At 39.9% G+C, this 18314-nt stretch overlaps 1 protein-coding gene across 1 annotated transcript in view; it reads left to right on the forward strand.

Annotated features, from left to right (window-relative positions):
- Positions 1-18314, forward strand: part of eif2b3 (eukaryotic translation initiation factor 2B, subunit 3 gamma) — an 88466-nt gene that overhangs the window by 64961 nt on the left and 5191 nt on the right. Inside the window, exons 10-11 of the mRNA XM_067452989.1 lie at positions 1271-1419; positions 12560-12663. Coding sequence (XP_067309090.1) covers positions 1271-1419; positions 12560-12663 — 253 coding nt within the window. The remainder of the gene's footprint in view (positions 1-1270; positions 1420-12559; positions 12664-18314) is intronic.

Below are 18314 nucleotides of genomic sequence, written 5' to 3' on the forward strand. Positions count from 1 at the left end.
AATCATTTGAATATACTCCAGGGTTTCTACTGATACAAAGCCATATGCTAATCGCTGAAGTAACCCTTTAAATTCACAGTAAAACCTAACCCAATTACAACAGGCCTAATTGAACAGTTTTCTGTATTCTTTGTATCCTATAAAACAGCTTCAAGCTTCAGCGTTATTGTGCAGAAATATGACCATATTCTCTGGCTAAATATTTTAGAACGCATCGCCTTATTGTTTCCATGTGGACATGTCGTGCTTCTCATGACACACAGCAGCCACTGAGCGCTGTATCACAGATGTAGGCTATCGTTTTTTTTTTGTTTTTTTTTAATTCACAATATATTCTGATGAATTTTCTGATATTCAGATTTTCAAATATATGTAAGTGAATGTGTGTTTGTTGATCTATAATGCGCCGCCATGTTAGTTTGTGCCTCGCAGAATCGGATCTGTCAGATTTTCATCACGTCTCACAACTTTTAAGTTAACTTTATAATGTGTATTTGATATAAAAAAAAAGATATGTAGTCAAATTAAAACTGTGTGAAAGGATTGTTATTGCCGCTTCCATAGACATCAGTGTGTGTTTTTTTTGGCTTGTGTTTATGTGCATTTAAATGTCTGGAACCTAAAATAAACATGATGTGGTTGAAAACTCAGCGGCTGCGCAAAAGCATATTTGAATTTAATTGGCACCGATTTTGGTACCCAACCCTACTTATAGGAGGCAATGGCTCCTTAATTGTTTTGTTTTTTTGTTTGTTTATTTTGGTCTGGAGCTCTGTATATAGTGTGTATATATATATATATATATATATATATATATATATATATATATATATATATATATATATATAGTGTATGTATGTATATGTGTGTGTGTGTGTGTGTGTGTGTGTGTGTGTGTGTGTGTGTGTGTGTGTGTGTGTGTGTGTGTGTGTGTGTGTGTGTGTGTGTGTGTGTGTGTGTGTGTTTTTTCTGATTCTCTGATTGGTGTAATTTTCTGTACAGCATCTTGGGTAATGTAGTATTCCCACCACTAATTCTGCTGTGAAACACAATTATAAAAAAAAAAAAATGCTGAAATAATGCTAACTGATGGCTTCAGCAGAAGCAGATCCCATGGAATATAACGTTGTAGCGCACAGTAGGTCTGTCTTTGAAGGTTATTGTTAACCATTTCCATATGTAGAAAATGAATTGGGTTTTTACTTCTGGAACCAGGCTGTTGCACTCTACACTTTACTCTAAAATAAAGTTATGCTGTCTCGCTTTTTAGGTTGGAAGTGACAGCATTATTGGGCCATCTTGTCAGATATTAGACAAGACATCAATCAAGCGTTCAAATGTTGGCACATCGACCACGATCAAGGAGAAGGTGAAGATCATCAACTCCATCATCATGAACGGTGTCACTATTGAAGAAGGGTGAGTGATTCTGACTGCTTATGAGAATATCATGCAGAAAAGGCCTTTTTATGGGTAATTTAATTTGTTAACCAAATCCAGACAGGATGTTTAACAAAAGTTTTGTTGTTTGCTTTCATTGAATGGTGAAATTTAATAACATTTGAAAACATAGGCCTTCTAAAAAACAGCATTATTTAAATAATTACATTAAAGGGAAGGATCTAATGCATTTCATGCATTCAGCCTTATTTACTCTGTTAAAGAGTTGATTCTCAGGCTTAACATGGACAAAGTTTCCAATAACGAGTTGGACGTTATTCATGAAAACTCTCTCGCTCGTGTGATATTGCTTAATTATATTCTGTTATATATATTTAAAAAAACACTTCTAAGAATTTTATGGGCATTTATATTAATTTGGGACATTTTTAAAGCAATGCTGCATTGCTATTGAACCCGGGAGTAACAAAAGATATCATACTACAAAGAAGTTATTGATTGCATTTGAAGCTAAGTTTTACATCAAATCACATTAATGATGTTAAATCAGACAATGCACCAGCAGTTTAGTGATTATCCTTGCAGTTGTGGTCTTAATTGGTCTCGAGATAAAATCCAGAGTCCTCTAAGTCCAAGACCAAGACCTTCAAAAAATGGTCTTAAAGGGATACTCCATGGATCATTGTGACCCATACAATGTATTGTTGGCTATTGCCACAGATATACCCATGAGATTATGGTTTTGTTGGTCAGATATGCTAATTAGGTGCTCCAGAAACATGTCATATTAATAATAATAATAATACCTTTTATTTAAAGGCGCCTTTCAGGACACTCAAGGACACCGTACAGACAAGATATAAAAGATAATAAAATATAAAGCAAACAAAACACAACTTGCACATGAATCAATCAATCAATCATATCATTAAAAGCTAATCTAAACAGAAGTTTTTTTATCTGAACTTTAAATTGGGAATTTGATTCCGACTGTCCATAACGTTCCATAACTTGGGAGCTGCACGACTAAAAGCCCTACCACCAAAAGAGCTCAGCTTGAAATTTGGAACAGACAATAGTTCTGCCTTAGATGATCTCAGAGAACGAACAGGAGTATACAGATGAAGAAGGTCCGAAAGATAATCAGGTGCCAAATTGTTTAGAGCTTTATAAGGAGTATCATTTTGTAATGTACGCGGTAACGGACAGGAAGCCGGTGCAATAGAAAAGGAATAGGAGTGATATGATCAGAGATACGTGAGTGGGCAACAATCCTGGCTGCTGAATTCTGAATTAACTGCAATCTGTGAAGATGTTTTTCAGGAATACCAAATAAAAGAGAATTACAATAATCAATCCGGGATGTAACCAAGGTATGAATAAGTACTTCGGTGTTGTGTTGAGAAAGTGAAGAACGGAGTCTAGCAATGTTACGTATTTGAAAAAATGCAATGCGTGAGATATTATTAATATGTGAACCAAAAGAAAGTAAACCATCAAGTATAACCCCCAGGCTTTTCACTTGGGTGGAGAAGTTAACCTGACAATTATCAATAGCCAGATTGAAGGATTGGGCTTTGGATAGAACAGATTTAGTACCAACAAGAAGGGCCTCAGTTTTGTTGGTATTTAACTAAATTAAAAATTATTAGTCATCCGGATGTTCACATCCTGCAATATTAGTGTACATTTTTTAAGTGGTTGTGGAAATGGTGCTAATTGTTTATTTTGGAATATTTGATGAATACACCAGAGTTTATTTGAAATAGATTTTTTTTGTAATAGTGCAAAAAATGTACTGACACTTGATTAATTTAATTCATGCATATTGAATACAAATAACAAATGACTGACCAAACATTTGAACAGATCATTTGAAGTAAGTATATGTAGCCTTGCCTATATGGGGCTGGGACTTGATGAACGAATGACTCGAAGACTCGAGAGAACTAAACTTTTCTGTTTCCGGACGCATATGAGGCTGTCACGGCCTACATCACACACGATGACCGCTCGACCCAGAAGTCACGAGTGGTGTAACGTTACTAATCTTTCTAGACGTGATTAAATGTGACGTGTCTAAATAAAGAACATTTTGGATCGGTAAGTGAGGCAAGCACAATTAATTAATCATTTCTTTCTCAAAGTTTGGCCGTGACTGCATGGATTATAGATTTTTATTCAAAAAGTACTAAGTGTGTTGAAAAATGAACCATATAACATTTAAATTAGATTCTGCTTAAAGCTAAACTGTGTAACTTTTTTAGTTTATTCTTAGCTAAAAACACTTAGTTCTTTCTAAAATATATGTGCTCATTAATGTATATTTACTTCTTTCAAGTAATAAAGTGTTCTCGTAAGTTTATAATATGCCATTGAAAATACAAACGGGTGAGGGGTTCGAATGCCGGTCGCCAAAATAGGGACATACCCGTAAATTCAAGCTTCGCCTTTCACGTTTTAAAGGTCCCGTTCTTCGCGTGTTTTCGAAGCTTTGATTATGTTTACAGTGTGCAATATAACATGAGTTCATGTTTCGCGTGTAAAAACACAGTATTTTTCAAACTACTTATCTGTACAGCGCTGTTTCCTCTGTCCTATAAACGGCCTGATGATTTCCTTATTCAACGAAGTCCCTCCTTCAGAAACACGTAACGAGTTCTGATTGGGCAGCGCTTCCCGTGTTGTGATTGGACAGCAGCTTAGCGCACTTTGCCCAGAAAGGTCCCGCCTCTTACCATAACGGGTGCAAGCGCTGAATGCGCGCTCTTCTCCACGTGGGAGAGCAACGAGACCACGCCCCCTATTTTGCGTGTTCTTGTGGGCGGAGCTTTAGTCAACAAACGGTTCTAGTGACGTCATCACAGCAGGAAGTGCAGCGGTGTAGTCCAAACCGGCCGCTCGCTGTCGGCTTTGAAAGGGAACTTAGCTTAACGCTTGGCATTGAACTTTGAGCTTTATAATTTTACAGGTATTATTTATACTCTAGCAGCAACATTACACACTAACTAAAGTTTGAAAGATGGAATCCCGAAGAACGGGACCTTTAACACTCGATGGCACCGTGTCGAATGTGAAGAGAGGGATTGCCATATTAATCTTGGACTAAATCGGCCACCGTAGGAGTGCCACAATTGAGAGGAACAGAAACTAATATTCACTGGATGGTCATATAGCTTTTCACCGCTAGATGGGGGAAAATATCACACAGTGTAGCTTTAAATGAATGAAATTACTTGAAAAAGATTAGTTTATTTTGCTGAGCGAGATTCAAAGATCAACTCAAACACCTCATCAAACGAGGCGCGCGCAGTCAGCGAGAGAGAAGAGGAAAACAAAAAAACATGCAAATGGAAATTATCGCGGCCGGAAAAATGATCAATCTCATTTTTTTTTAATCGTGCGATTAATTGATTTATTGACTATCGCGACAGGCCTAATTAAACATTTGAAAAGTAGGGTTCATAGTGCACAAATTCTTGCACCGCTATGTTGTCCTGTTATATCCACAGTCTAGGATGACAGACGGATTGGCTGCCTCCAGCATATTTAGTGGTCTGGATCAGATGTTCAGCATGTAGAAACAAAAGATCAGATTTTGTCTGTGAGGTTAAAAGCTTGACGTAGACATAATGCGCAGAGTCTGACCCGCTTCTGCCTGTGGGTGGTGTATGGGTGGATGCTTTCTGCTTTTTGTTGTGTTGAGAAAAAGCAGAAACTTGCGTTGTCACACCCCTAAAGGTGTTCGCTGACCCTGAACAGCCCCTCCGTACACCAAATTAGCAGAAAAGTGATGAATGTAGATGTAATGATTCCCAAAGAAACAATGTCCCGCTACGAGTGTTACATGAGCGAGCTGTTTCGGAGATCACAGACTTGTGAATGAACAATGGTTCACTTTTTTTTCTCTTTTTTTTTTGCCCACAACAATTTAGATAACAATTCAGGCCCCAATTGAAAATTGCTTCCCAATTGTTCCAGTGACTGATCACATCTAGATTTTTCAGTTGGCTAAATTGAATTTCTGTGAGTTGATGAAATTTAATTCGGCCAACTAAAAAATTTAGATGTGATCAATCACTAGAAAATGTTCAATTGGGGCCTGAATTTGTTTTTTACAGTGTAAGCTGATTTGGGCTAATGGCCATCTCACTTGCCATTGAACACAAACTGGCCCAAATCAGGACCCTGTTAGCAGGCCCGTACCCAGGATTTTCTAAATACCGAAGTCCAAATATGAATTTTGGAGGGTTTGAAAAAAAAAACATTTCCCTCCTTTACATATGCATTTTAAGACATTAGAAAATCAAAGAATCAGCTAACTGTAGCTTTAAAACCATGTCAGTGTGCAGTATAAATTATTTTAAGAAGACAACAGATTTTTATAAATGAGAATCTGGTTAAATGTTGCAAAAAAATTAGACTCCAAATTAGAAAATCTGTTTTGTTGTTAAACTGAGCCAAAGACGACACGTGTGACTCCGTCTTTGAAAACCTAGCTAAAGTAAATTTTTTGATTTACATTATGTAAAGAACATTATTTGAACATATAACCTCGATGTTGAATGAGTAAGATCATGTCAAAGATAGAAATCAATGTGAAAATATAACCAATGAGTGAAGTCAAAATTTGATGCTCCTAATTTCAATATTAGATGATGAGACTTAAGTCTGGATTTCACAGACAAGAGTCACATTATGTGTAGCCATCAGGAATATATTGTAGGCTAATGCTTTTTCTATTCTGAGCACAGTGGGCTAGCTGCTCTTTCTGTCTCATCGCCATCATCTTCTCTCTTTCTTTTTCCCCAGTCTCCTTCTCTTGCCCTGTATCTTTTCTCTTTTCAAAGCTGAGCTTTGTTTGAAGCAGTCTTTTCATTTTTGTCTGTATCGTTATTAGTTTGCATCCCTGATTATTAAGCGCTCTCGCGGTGTTGTGATGTCAAACATCAGTCGTTGTTCGAAGCGCCGGTTGGTGGTTGTGGCATTTGTCCCGCCTCTCCTCCACTGTGATTGGTTATTGATGTTCACCCAAAGTTGACCTGTGGATGCTCAACGCGTAAAAATGGACAAAACCTGCCAGCTGTTGGCGCTATTGAAAAGTGCGGCGCATCCATTGGAAACAATTGAAAACATACGCCGGGCGAGGCAAGAACACCTGTTTGTACACGCCGCCTTAATAGGCTGTTATTTTGCAGCTTCTATTATGTACACCTCGGAGAATTACCGAGGCCTGGACCTCGGGGACCTCAATGGTGGGTACGGCCCTAGCCTGTTAGGTACACTGTAAAAAAATGTTGTTGGTTTAACTTAAAAAAGTAAGTAACCTGGTTGCCTTAGCATTTTGAGTTTATTGAAATTAAAAATTTGAGTTGATGCAATGAAGGAAATTTGTTTAATACATAGAAACTCAAAATATGATTGTATCTGAACCACATAAATAATGTGATAAATCATGAAAATAGCACAATTTGGCTTCGTCATCAGAAATAAAACACACAATTGCCCAATATGCTTACAAAATCGTTTAATAATATTTTAATAAAGGTTGTCGAAACTCAAAAAATGTTCATTGTATTAACTCAAAAAATTTATTTCAGTGAACTCAACATTTTAAGGCAACCAGGAAACTTTTTTTCTAAATAATTTTTTTCAGTGTAGAGACAGATTTGGTTTAAACCAGTTTTTTTTTCTGGGTTGGGGGCTTGGAGCCAATGTGGCGGCCCTCGTGTGCGAATTAGCTTGTGCATGAAGAGTGAAAGAATATAGAGGAAGATTGAAGACGGAAAGAAAGGAACTGCAACTCTTTCAAAACATAAAGTACGAAGGGATTAGGAAATCCCTGGCATTTAAAAGCGCCACTTGCATTTTTCGGGCCTTTGTTTGCATGTAGGAGTGGTTGTTTACAAAGCTCGGGGGGTCTGATGTGTGTGTGTGTGTGTGTGTGTGTGTGTTGGGGGGGCACAGCAAGGGAGGGGGGGGGGGGGCACAGCAAGGAGGAGCATAGTGTCAGTAATTAGTGGTATTTCAGCAGCTACATCTTTGGTGGTCTCTCTGTTCAAATCTCCAATCCTTGTAATCTCCCATCTACCCCCTCTGTCTCACTCGCTCCCTCTCTTTCTGCAAACCTCGCTCTCTCACTCTCTCGCTCTACACACACATGCACCTGAATAGAGCGCCCTGTGTAGCTGCCAATAGAAACCTGCCTCCGTCAGCTACAACAGATCTGGAAAACGGGACACCCTGTCCGATGTTCCATGAGGCGAATATCTTGGAGTATGTTTAATAAAAAGTGTGCATCCCTTATGGTTGAGGGAGAGTGTGAAATGGCTCTTCCGGTGACATTCGGACACTGAACTGCAGAAAGCTTGCACTAAAACGCCTTTGTGCGTCAGACGTCGATGTTGTTTTTAATATATATGCTAATTCCACCTAAAGGAAAATAAACCAAGCCTGGTGAAAACATTGAGGTGTCGTGTTTCAGATTGGCGTGGTGGTGATGGGGGCGTAGTAATCGGGTCGGGTGAGGAAAGGACAAGACCCTCAGCTGTGCAATTAGCAAAAGGACATGAAAGCTGAACACTCGCGGTAAATATGCTTCACCGCAAGAGAGTGCAGAAAAAGTTAAGAGTTGGCCCAGGCAAACCAAGTAAACATTAAACTGTGCAAATAAAGTTTTATGGTGCCAAAGCGATCCCAGGAAAATATTATTCTTTGTTTGGTGTAAACAGACAGCAGCAGTGTGTGTGTGTGTGTGTATGTCTCTGTTTGTGTGTGTCTCTGTGTGTGTGTGTCTCTGTGTGTGTGTGTGAGTGTGTCTCTGTGTGTGTGTGTGTGTGTGTGTGTCTCTGTGTGCCTGTGTCTGTTTCTGTGTGTGTGTGTGTGTGTGTGTGTGTGTGTGTGTGTGTGTGTGTGTGTGTGTGTGTGTGTGTCTGTCTCTCTCTCTGTGTGTGTGTCTGTGTGTGTCTGTGTGTGTCTGTGTGTGTCTGTGTATGCCTGTGTGTGTGTGTGTGTGTGTGTGTGTGTGTGTGTGTGTGTGTGTGTGTGTGTGCCTGTCTGTGTGTCTGTGTGTGCCTGTCTGTGTGTCTGTGTGTGTGTGTGTCTGTGTGTGACTGTGTGTCTGTCTCTCTCTATCTGTTTGTCTGTGTGTGTGTGTCTGTCTGTGTGTCTGTCTGTCTGTGTGTCTGTCTGTGTCTGTCTGTTTGTGTGTGTGTGTCTGTGCCTGTGTGTGTGTCTGTGTCTGTCTCTCTATATGTCTGTCTCTCTATATGTCTGCCTGTGTGTGTGTGTGTGTGCGTGCGTGCGTGCGTGCGTGCGTGCCTGCGTGCCTGCGTGCCTGCGTGCCTGCGTGCCTGCCTGTGTCTGTGCCTGTGTGTGTGTCTGTCTGTGTGTCTGTCTCTCTCTATATGTCTGTGTGTGTGTGTGTGTGTGTGTGTGTGTGTGTGTGTGTGTGTCTGTGTGTGTGTGTGTGTGTCTGTGTCTGTCTTTCTGTATCCGTCTGTGTGTGTGTGTGTGTGTGTGTGTGTGTGTGTGTGTGTGTGTGTGTGTGTGTGTGTGTGTGTGTGTGTGTGTGTGTGTGTGTGTTATCCGGGAGAAGTGCTCACAGAAGGGCTAATTTGTATTTGGAATTCACTAAAAAATATTTGACTATTTCTATTAAAAAACACTTTTGTTAACGGGCAGAAGTGGATTTTAACCAATATGACAATCTCAAAATGTGGTTTGCACCCTTTGTGCGATTAATTGCAGACTTAACGTGAAATTTAGCATACAACATTTATCTTGTTTAATGTGTTTTTGTCATTATATCCAGCAAAGATTGTAGGATAATTCTCACAAAACTGTATTTTCTGCAAGCTTTTTTCATGGTGAATGTAGGAACCTTTCCAAGAAAGGACAATTGGAGAGGAGACTCTAAAGTAGAGACCTGCGCGGGACGGATGTTTCCGTCTGACTTTAAGCAATTCCTTCAAACATTAAACAAAAAAAAATATATGCTTATTCCTCAATAACAAAATAGATAAGTAGTTCTGAAAGTTCCTTTCTTTAATAACTTACTAATATATGTAGCACTAAGCGATTCACCCGAGTCATGCGGTGCGGACATTGTGCCACTGTGTGGTAGGCTTATGAATCACGCGAGAGTTTCCGACCATGCACCTGTAAATCGTTTTTATTTTATTTTATTAGGTTAATTTGTTTATTATTTTGTAGTCCTGCTAATAATTTAATTTTCCCGCGACCCACACAATAATATCTTGTCACCCGCACCCGCATTCACCCATTAAATATTGTCCCGCGCCGCACTCGGTTGTGTTGGGTCCCGCAGTAATGCAGGTCTCTACTCTAAAGGACACCAAATAACCAAATGATATAAGGCGTCCATTAATTAATACATTTATGCCCACCAAAACACCAATGAAAAAAAACATTAGGGAACAAGCGTTTCAGAAAAAGAGCTTGTTTAGACTTTAGACATGTCCAGTTGTGATACTGAGCAGAACCACATGGAGAGGCCAAATAAATAAACCAGCCGCCTTGACCTAACTGCATTATATAGCGTCTACTAGAGTACACGGATCCATTCAGACTTAAGACACAGAAACACACACGACCGATAAAACATGATCCTGAATGTGTGTGGAACAAATGTACTGAAATGTGTCTGTGCATATACAATATGCGATCAGCGCATCAGAGAGCACACATGCAAACACACACACACACACACACACGTTTGTTTGTGTGACATATGGGGACATACCATAGGCATAATGGTTTTTATACTGTATAAACCGTTTTCTATCCCCTTACACTGCCCCTGCCCCTTAACCTACCCATCACACACACACACACACACACACACACACACACACACACACACACACACGCACACTTGTTTTTGTGACATATGGGGACATACCATAGGCATAATGGTTTTTATAATGTACAAATCGTATTTTCTATCCCCTTACACTGCCCCTGCCCCTAAACCTACCCATCCATCACACACACACACACACACACACACACACACACACACACACACACACACACACACACACGTTTGTTTGTGTGACATATGGGGACATACCATAGGCATAATGGTTTTTATACTGTATAAACCGTTTTCTATCCCCTTACACTGCCCCTGCCCCTTAACCTACCCATCACACACACACACACACACACACACACACACACACACACACACGCACACTTGTTTTTGTGACATATGGGGACATACCATAGGCATAATGGTTTTTATAATGTACAAATCGTATTTTCTATCCCCTTACACTGCCCCTGCCCCTAAACCTACCCATCCATCACACACACACACACACACACACACACACACACACACACACACACACACACACACACACACACACACACACACACACCCTACCCCTAAACCTACCCATCACAGGAAACATTCTGCATTTTTACTTTCTAAAAAAAAAAACTCCTCCTGTGTGATTTATAAGCCTTTTGAAAAGTGGGGACATGGGTAATGTCCTCATATTTCACCCTCTCCTTGTAATACCTGTGTCATACCCATGGCATTATACACATTTGTGTCCTCATATGTCACAAAAACATTCACACACACTCACACACACACACACACACACACACACACACACATTTTATTTGCACATCAATATAACGGACTCACTAGTGCCTTACTGCAAGACTGAATTAATTCACTTTATGAATTTGGGTTAAAGGGTTAGAATACATCAGTTTCCACACACAAAAAAGTGCTGCACCACTGTTATCAATATAAGAAATGTTTTATGAGCACCAGAATAAGCATATTAAATGATCATGTGACTGGAGTAATGATACTGAACATTCAGCTTTACCATCACAGGAATAAATTATGTTGTAATATACACCGATCTCTTCATCACGGCACTTGTGGATATATTAGGCAGCAAGTGAACATTTTGTCCTCAAAGTTGATGTAGAAGCAGGAAAAATGGGCAAGCGTAAGGATTTGAGTGAGTTTGACAAGGGCCAGATTGTGACGGCTAGACGACTGGGTCAGAGCATCTCCAAAACTGCAGCTCTTGTGGGCTGTTCCCGGTCTGCAGTGGTCAGTATCTATCAAAAGTGCTCCAAGGAAGGACCAGTGGAGAACCGGCCACAGGGTCATGGGCGGCCAAGGCTCATTGATGACCGTGGGGAGCGAAGGCTGGCCCGTGTGGTCCGATCAAACATCATGTGGATGGCCGGGTGTGTGTGTGTGGCTTACCTGGGGAACACATGGCCCCAGGATGCACTATGGGAAGAAGGCGGAGGCAGTGTGATGCTTTGGCCAATGTTCTGCTGGGAAACCTTGGGTCCTCCATCCATGTGGATGTTACTTTGACACGCTCCACCTACCTAAGCATTGCTGAGACCATGTTCAGCCTTTCATGGAAACGGTATTCTGGTGGCTGTGGCTCTTCCAGCAGGATAATGCTCCTGACACAAAGCACAAATGCTTCAGGAACGGTTTGAGGAGCACAACAACCAGTTTGAGGCGTCGACTTGGCCTCCAAATTCCCCAGATCTCAATCCAATCGCGCATCTGTGGGATGAGCTGAACAAACAAGTCCGATCCATGGAGGCTTCATCTCGCAACTTACAGGATTTAAAGGATATGCTGCTGACATCCTGATGCCAGATACCACAGCACACCTTCAGGGGTCTAGTGGAGTCCATGCCTCGATGGGTCAGGACTGTTTAGGCATCAAAAGGAGACCAACACAATATTTGGTGGTCATAATCAGTGTATATTAAAATAAAATAAAAATGTAATTTGTAATATTTCACAATATTATTATTGTTAACTGTATTTTTGATCAAATAAATAAATGCAGTCTTGGTGAGCTGACTCCACTTTGTGTGTGTGTGTGTGTGTGTGTGTGTGTGTGTGTGTGTGTGTGTGTGTGTGTGTGTGTGTGTGTGTGTGTGTGTGTGTGTGTGTGTGTGTGTGTGTGTGTGATGGGTAGGTTTAGGGGCAGTGTAAGGGGATAGAAAATACAGTTTGTATGGTATAAAAACCATTACGCCTATGGAATGTCCCCACATTTCACTAAAACAAACGTGTGTGTGTGTGTGTTTCGTTTGGATATTGACACTCATCCGATTCTCTTGCCCACAGGTGCAACATTCAAGGTAGCGTGATCTGCAACAACGCAGTGATTGGACGCGGAGCCGACATCAAGTACTGTCTCGTGGGGAGCGGCCAGCGTGTAGAGCCAGAGGGTGAGAATCCTGCATTACACACACACACACACACACACACACACACACACATTCTAAACTTCTGTAGCTCCGCTGTGTTCATATTAAATCCAGCCTTTTGTGTTGGTGTTTATGTGTCCTCTCTCACGCCCATGTCTGCCTTTTCGTTTGTGTGATCTTGTGTGTGTATGTGCGTTTTAATCTGTTTTAATAGCGTATTAAAACCTAAGCTTGTGTGTACAATTGAGCTTTATTTTTTAATATGCTTAATCCTCGCAGTCTTAGATCACTGCGAGGTTTGTGTGTCTATTTGTGTGTGTGTGTGGCTTCAGGCTCTTGTATTCCGGGTGGTCTGCGCCTGGTCTCTAACCTCTCCATCAATGACAGTGCCTTAAGGCGGCCCTAAGATGCCCATAGGCTGCACAGTCTAATTGACTAAACAACAGGGTGTTTCTGCCTAATATGACCCTCTCTTACCCCCCTGAAACATTTTTACATCTCCATCCCCCACGCCTCCATCATCACTCTCAAACTGGACTCGATTAGTTGGCCATAACCTCGAAAAAAATCAATCCTTTTTTGCCTCTTGAACCATATTTTTAAAACGTTTCTTAACGTCTTTGACGGATTGTGAGACAGACGGATTGACGCTCTTAACCTTTTTAGTTATTGTGTTCCACGCCTTGTGTTTTTGCTCTTGGCGTTGTAGTAGCTAAATTTATTCATTAAAGTGGATTTCGAAGCATTGTATACCTCCAAAATACAAATATTTTCAGTGAAGGAAAATTGTGACAAGCGCCGACTGTCGGCCATTTTGTTTAAAGGGTTAGTTCACCCAATAATGAAATTTGTCATTAACTCCTCACCGTAATGTCATTCCACACCCGTAAGACCTCCGTTCATCTTCACACACAGTTTAAGATATTTTATATTTAGTCCAAGAGCGTATGCAAGTGTATGCACACTATACTGTCCATGTCCAGAAAGGGAATAAAAACATCATCACAGTAGTCCATATGAGACATCAGTGGGTTAATTAGAGTCTCTTGAAGCATCAAAAATACATTTGGGTCCAAAAATAACAAAAACTACGACTTTATTCAGCATTGTCTTCTCTTCCAGGTTTGTGTTCAATCCTCAAATAAAGATTCAAACGGTTATGAGTCAGTGAATTGATTCATGATTCGGATCGCGTGTCAATCTGCTGAAATCACGTGGCATTGGCGATCCGAATCATTGATCGATTCACTGATTCATAACCGTTTGAATCTTTATTTGAGGATTGAAAACAAACCCAGCAGAGAAGACAACGCTGAATAGTTGTCGTAGTTTTGTTATTTTTTTTACCTGTCTTACTTAAGACAGCTGTGTGCTTATTTTAGGCAACAATCTTTCTTCAGTGACTTTAGTTAGTCAGACTATTTCTTAGCTATTATCTTAAGACTGTGTCTATGTTTATGCAACCGGCCCCTGGTCTCATTGGCAAAATGTACCTGTTGCAAGGTTTTTGCAAACCACAAAATACATACCAATATGTACATATCACTGCAGTTTCCAACAGAAATGAACACTAGAGGCAGTAAAATAGCAAGTATTTTTATTGTTTTTTTTGTTTTTTACCATAGCCTATGACTTGTAAACAAATACATTTTGGAGTTTGCGCCACTTAACCAGCTCCATATGTTCGGCTTTTCTGACATATTAAGCTTGCTCGATAGCTCAGCTGATCAATTGATCGGTACAGATTTGTACTTGCAATGCTAAAAAGCTTGGGTACGAATCCCGTGAAAAAGGAGTCACGATAAAAGAGCTCAAAGACGAGTTTAAAACACAAGCTAAAATTACATGGAGGAAATTTGCTTTGCTAACACTATCGGGTTGGTTTAGGGTTTAGTGTGGGTGTACGTTAAAAAACCCACATAACAAAACATGCCAGATTCACGCACATCTGTCCCGGAAAAAAAACAAAGCTTTAGCTCCACCCAGTGGACATTTCACTTTGAAACTGTCGCGATAGGCAGAGATGGACAAAGTACACAACTTCATTACTTTAGTAAAATTAAAAGTACTGCTGTTCAAATATTCCTCCGTTACAAGTGAAAGTTGTAATAACCGATTTTTACTTAAGTAAAAGTACAGAAGTATTTGTTTTCAAAAGTACTTTAGTATCAAAAGTAAATTTCCTTTTTTATGTCACTGCATTATTTTATTATTGTTGTATAAATGCACATTATGCCATCATGGTTTAAGCCAGTCAGTGACGCTCCATCCGACATACTAGCATACGACTAACTTAAACTCATTTAAATACTTGTAGAAAAGTTATAAAGCTCTTTATAAAGCTGCTGTCACTTTAAGGCCGAATGCACGGATCCAATACACTGATACACATCTGATATTCTCACACTGTTCACCTTCACTTAAGACATAATCAACTTTGTTTATGTGAATACTCCACAAAATGAGCATTTGGACATCCGTCTTCTTCCATTTTGCTCTAAACTATAAATCAGTGTTTAATAAATGCTGTGAAATCATTGAACTTCACGAGACTCTACAAGAGTGATTCCTGAAAGGCTTTCTGCAAAAACCCAAACACCTTTTAAAGAAGAAAAAAATCATCCACTGACTTTCAAAGCTGCGACAGAAACGACTTTCAACTTGATAGAAATGTAGTGGAGTAAAAAGTACGATATTTTTCTTTCAAATGTAGGGAAGTTAAAGTCATAAGTTTCCAGAAAAATGAATACTCCAGTAAAGTACAGATACTCAAAAAGTGTATTTAAGTACAGTACTCAAGTAAATGTGCTTAGTTACTGTCCACCTCTGGCGATATGTACCGACTGGTATGTATTTTATGGTTTGCAAAAACGTTGCCACAGGTATGTTTTGCCAATGAGACCAGGCTGAAAAAAATGCTAAGGCTTATTGAAGTGCTCCCAGAAATCCCAAATTACAAGCTGGACCCCCTGTACTTCCCCGACACACACACGCCTCAGGCTTCAGCGCTCTCAGCGCAGCGAGAAACCACGATTCAAAGTTATCCCAGAAAAACCCAGAGCAGAGGTTAATGTAACCTATTATTTAAAAAGCATTGCTTATAATAACTGCAATAAATTCCCTCCAGTAGCTGAGGTTGACACTCGCTCCTTTGTACACACGCTAAGTCAAAGAAAGAAATTAAGTTCATTAAAGAGTCGCTGCGTGTGTTTGATGTGTGAAATAAAGAGGCCGGTTTTCCTTTGAGGTCAGATTGTCTCTGATGGTTATAGAGTAGAGCTTAATGTTTATATTGGTGCAGCTTTTCAGATGGTAATGTTTAAAATTAAAAACGTGATATTAGAGACTTTGTGTGTACCATGATCGTCTATGAGATATTTTTAAGGGTGCATGGTTTATTAGTTACTGTATCAACAATGTACATCTGACTTGAGCAATATTGGAAGGTTTTTTACCAGCAACCCAAGCATTCGTTGGCGTTTGTCTATCTTATGGAAACATTTTGGAAACATCTGTCATATTTCATCCTAACATCAAGAGAAATTAAATATTAAATTTGGAAAATCATATTTTTAGTAGCATTCATGTGGGAGGAAAAAACATTTAACTATTAAAATAGTGTAATGAATAAAATCTGCCATATTAACAATAATGTAATAAATACAAATTATTATTATTTTTATATAGTCATTAATTTGTTCATTTATTTTAATTTGGGGATTTTATACATATTCACTTCTGATCTTGCTGAAAAAAGTATGAATCTCTTTTTAATTCAATCTTATAGTATAGTATATATCGAATTATGTATATAGAAAGAATAGCCTGTACTATTTTTCAAGTTGTATTTGTCTCTGATTTTGGCCTAATCAATAAAAAAAAGTGCTAATATTGATCAATACCTGCACATTTCCATCTGAGATTCACCAGTTTTTCATTTACTCTATATTAATGCCTGATTACACTTGAGCAATTCTAGATGAGAAGGGATAGTTCATCCAAAAATGAGCCTGTGATGTTTATCTGCTGACCCCCAGTGCGTCCAACATGTAGGTGTGTTTGTTTCTTCAGGAGAACACAAATGAAGATTTTTAACTCAACCATTGCTGTCTGCCAGTCATAATGCATGTGAATGGGTAACAATTCAATAAGAGTATAATATGCTTAGACAACATACACAAAAACCCTGCGGCTCCTGACGACACATCAGAGTCCTGCAACGGGTCGGGTACCCGCATAAAAGTGGCTAAAACGGGTGGATTATGACATTTATAAAATTCACGGGCGGGGATGCGGGCGGATAATTAACTCTGTGCGGGCGGGTAGTAGCGCGGATGGGCGGATGAAAAATATGTGCAATATTTCTGTGGCAAAGTGAACGCGAGAGCGAGAGAGAGAGAGACCAGGGCGTGATTGTGAATGAGCGTCACCTGCGAGCCACACCGGTCTCGAGTCCTCTGAGGGAGCTCGGAAGCATATAAGGACGAGAGATCACCAGACCTGGATTTGACGTTGAGTTGTGTTTACGTTTTATTATGCGTGTGCGCATGGGAGATGTCCATGAAGGGCTACTCACGTTACTTTCGTTTTGTTTGGTTGTCTTTTAAATGTTCGCTGGTTCCCAGCTCCTTCTTCCCCCATCCAACATATTGTAGGCTATTACAATTTCTATGTCCAAATTACCATTACACATACACGCAACAATGATATACCATTTGACCCATCACGTCACCACCACTGCGACATTGAAACTTTAGTTGATGCCTCTCGCAGCGCAGAAGGAGCGAGCGTTGCAGGAGTAGCAATGGATGAAGTAAAAGTAAAGCTGGTGAGTGGAGTAGCTATATAAAATTGTTGACAATGAGTCTTTAAAGGCACTTTTGCCTGTTTCATTAGCCCATTCATGACGCTGTTGATGTTGAAAGAGGTGTAGGATAAAAAAATAAAGCATTTTAATTTGAATGTTTTAGCGTGTGTGATTTATCGCGGGCACGGGTCGGGTAACGGGCCAAATATTAACGGGTCTGGGCGGGTACGGATTTAATTTTGAAATTTTCACGGGTCACGGGTCGGATCTGGTGCTAAACCTTGCGGGTACGGGCGGGGGCGGGTCTCCAAAAATGGACCCGTGCAGGACTCTGCGACACATTGATGTCTTAAGACACGAACCGATCGGTTTCTGTGAGAAACACAACAGTATTTGTTATTTTTTTACCTCATATCCAGACAAATCTCATCTAGTGTTCCCATCCGCTATTACTTCCGTCTGGTAAGGTAAAACTGGCACGATATATATATATATAACAATATTTGATTCCTCATTAGTGCCTGCAAGGATCGGTCGAATGAGGCATCTATGTGATATATATCTATGATCGCGCCAGTTTTGACCTTATCAGACCTTTTTCATGTTAAATAGTTGAATAAACGTTAAAAGCTGAATTTGTCATACAAAACATAAGTTGGATTTTTTACAGTGTATGCTCCCCTCACATTGGACTCTGGTCAGCTTTTTTAACAGTTGCTGAGTGATTAGATGACTCTTGGTAGACTTTATAGCTGTTCCACTATGGTGGTCTAATACAGTCAACCACACACACACACACACACACACACACACACACTCTTTCTCTTCCATCTCAGCGTCTTTTTCTCATTCACTCTCTCTCTCT

Source organism: Pseudorasbora parva, chromosome 9 (genome assembly GCF_024679245.1).
Source record: "Pseudorasbora parva isolate DD20220531a chromosome 9, ASM2467924v1, whole genome shotgun sequence".
NCBI classification, from domain to species: Eukaryota; Metazoa; Chordata; class Actinopteri; order Cypriniformes; family Gobionidae; genus Pseudorasbora; species Pseudorasbora parva.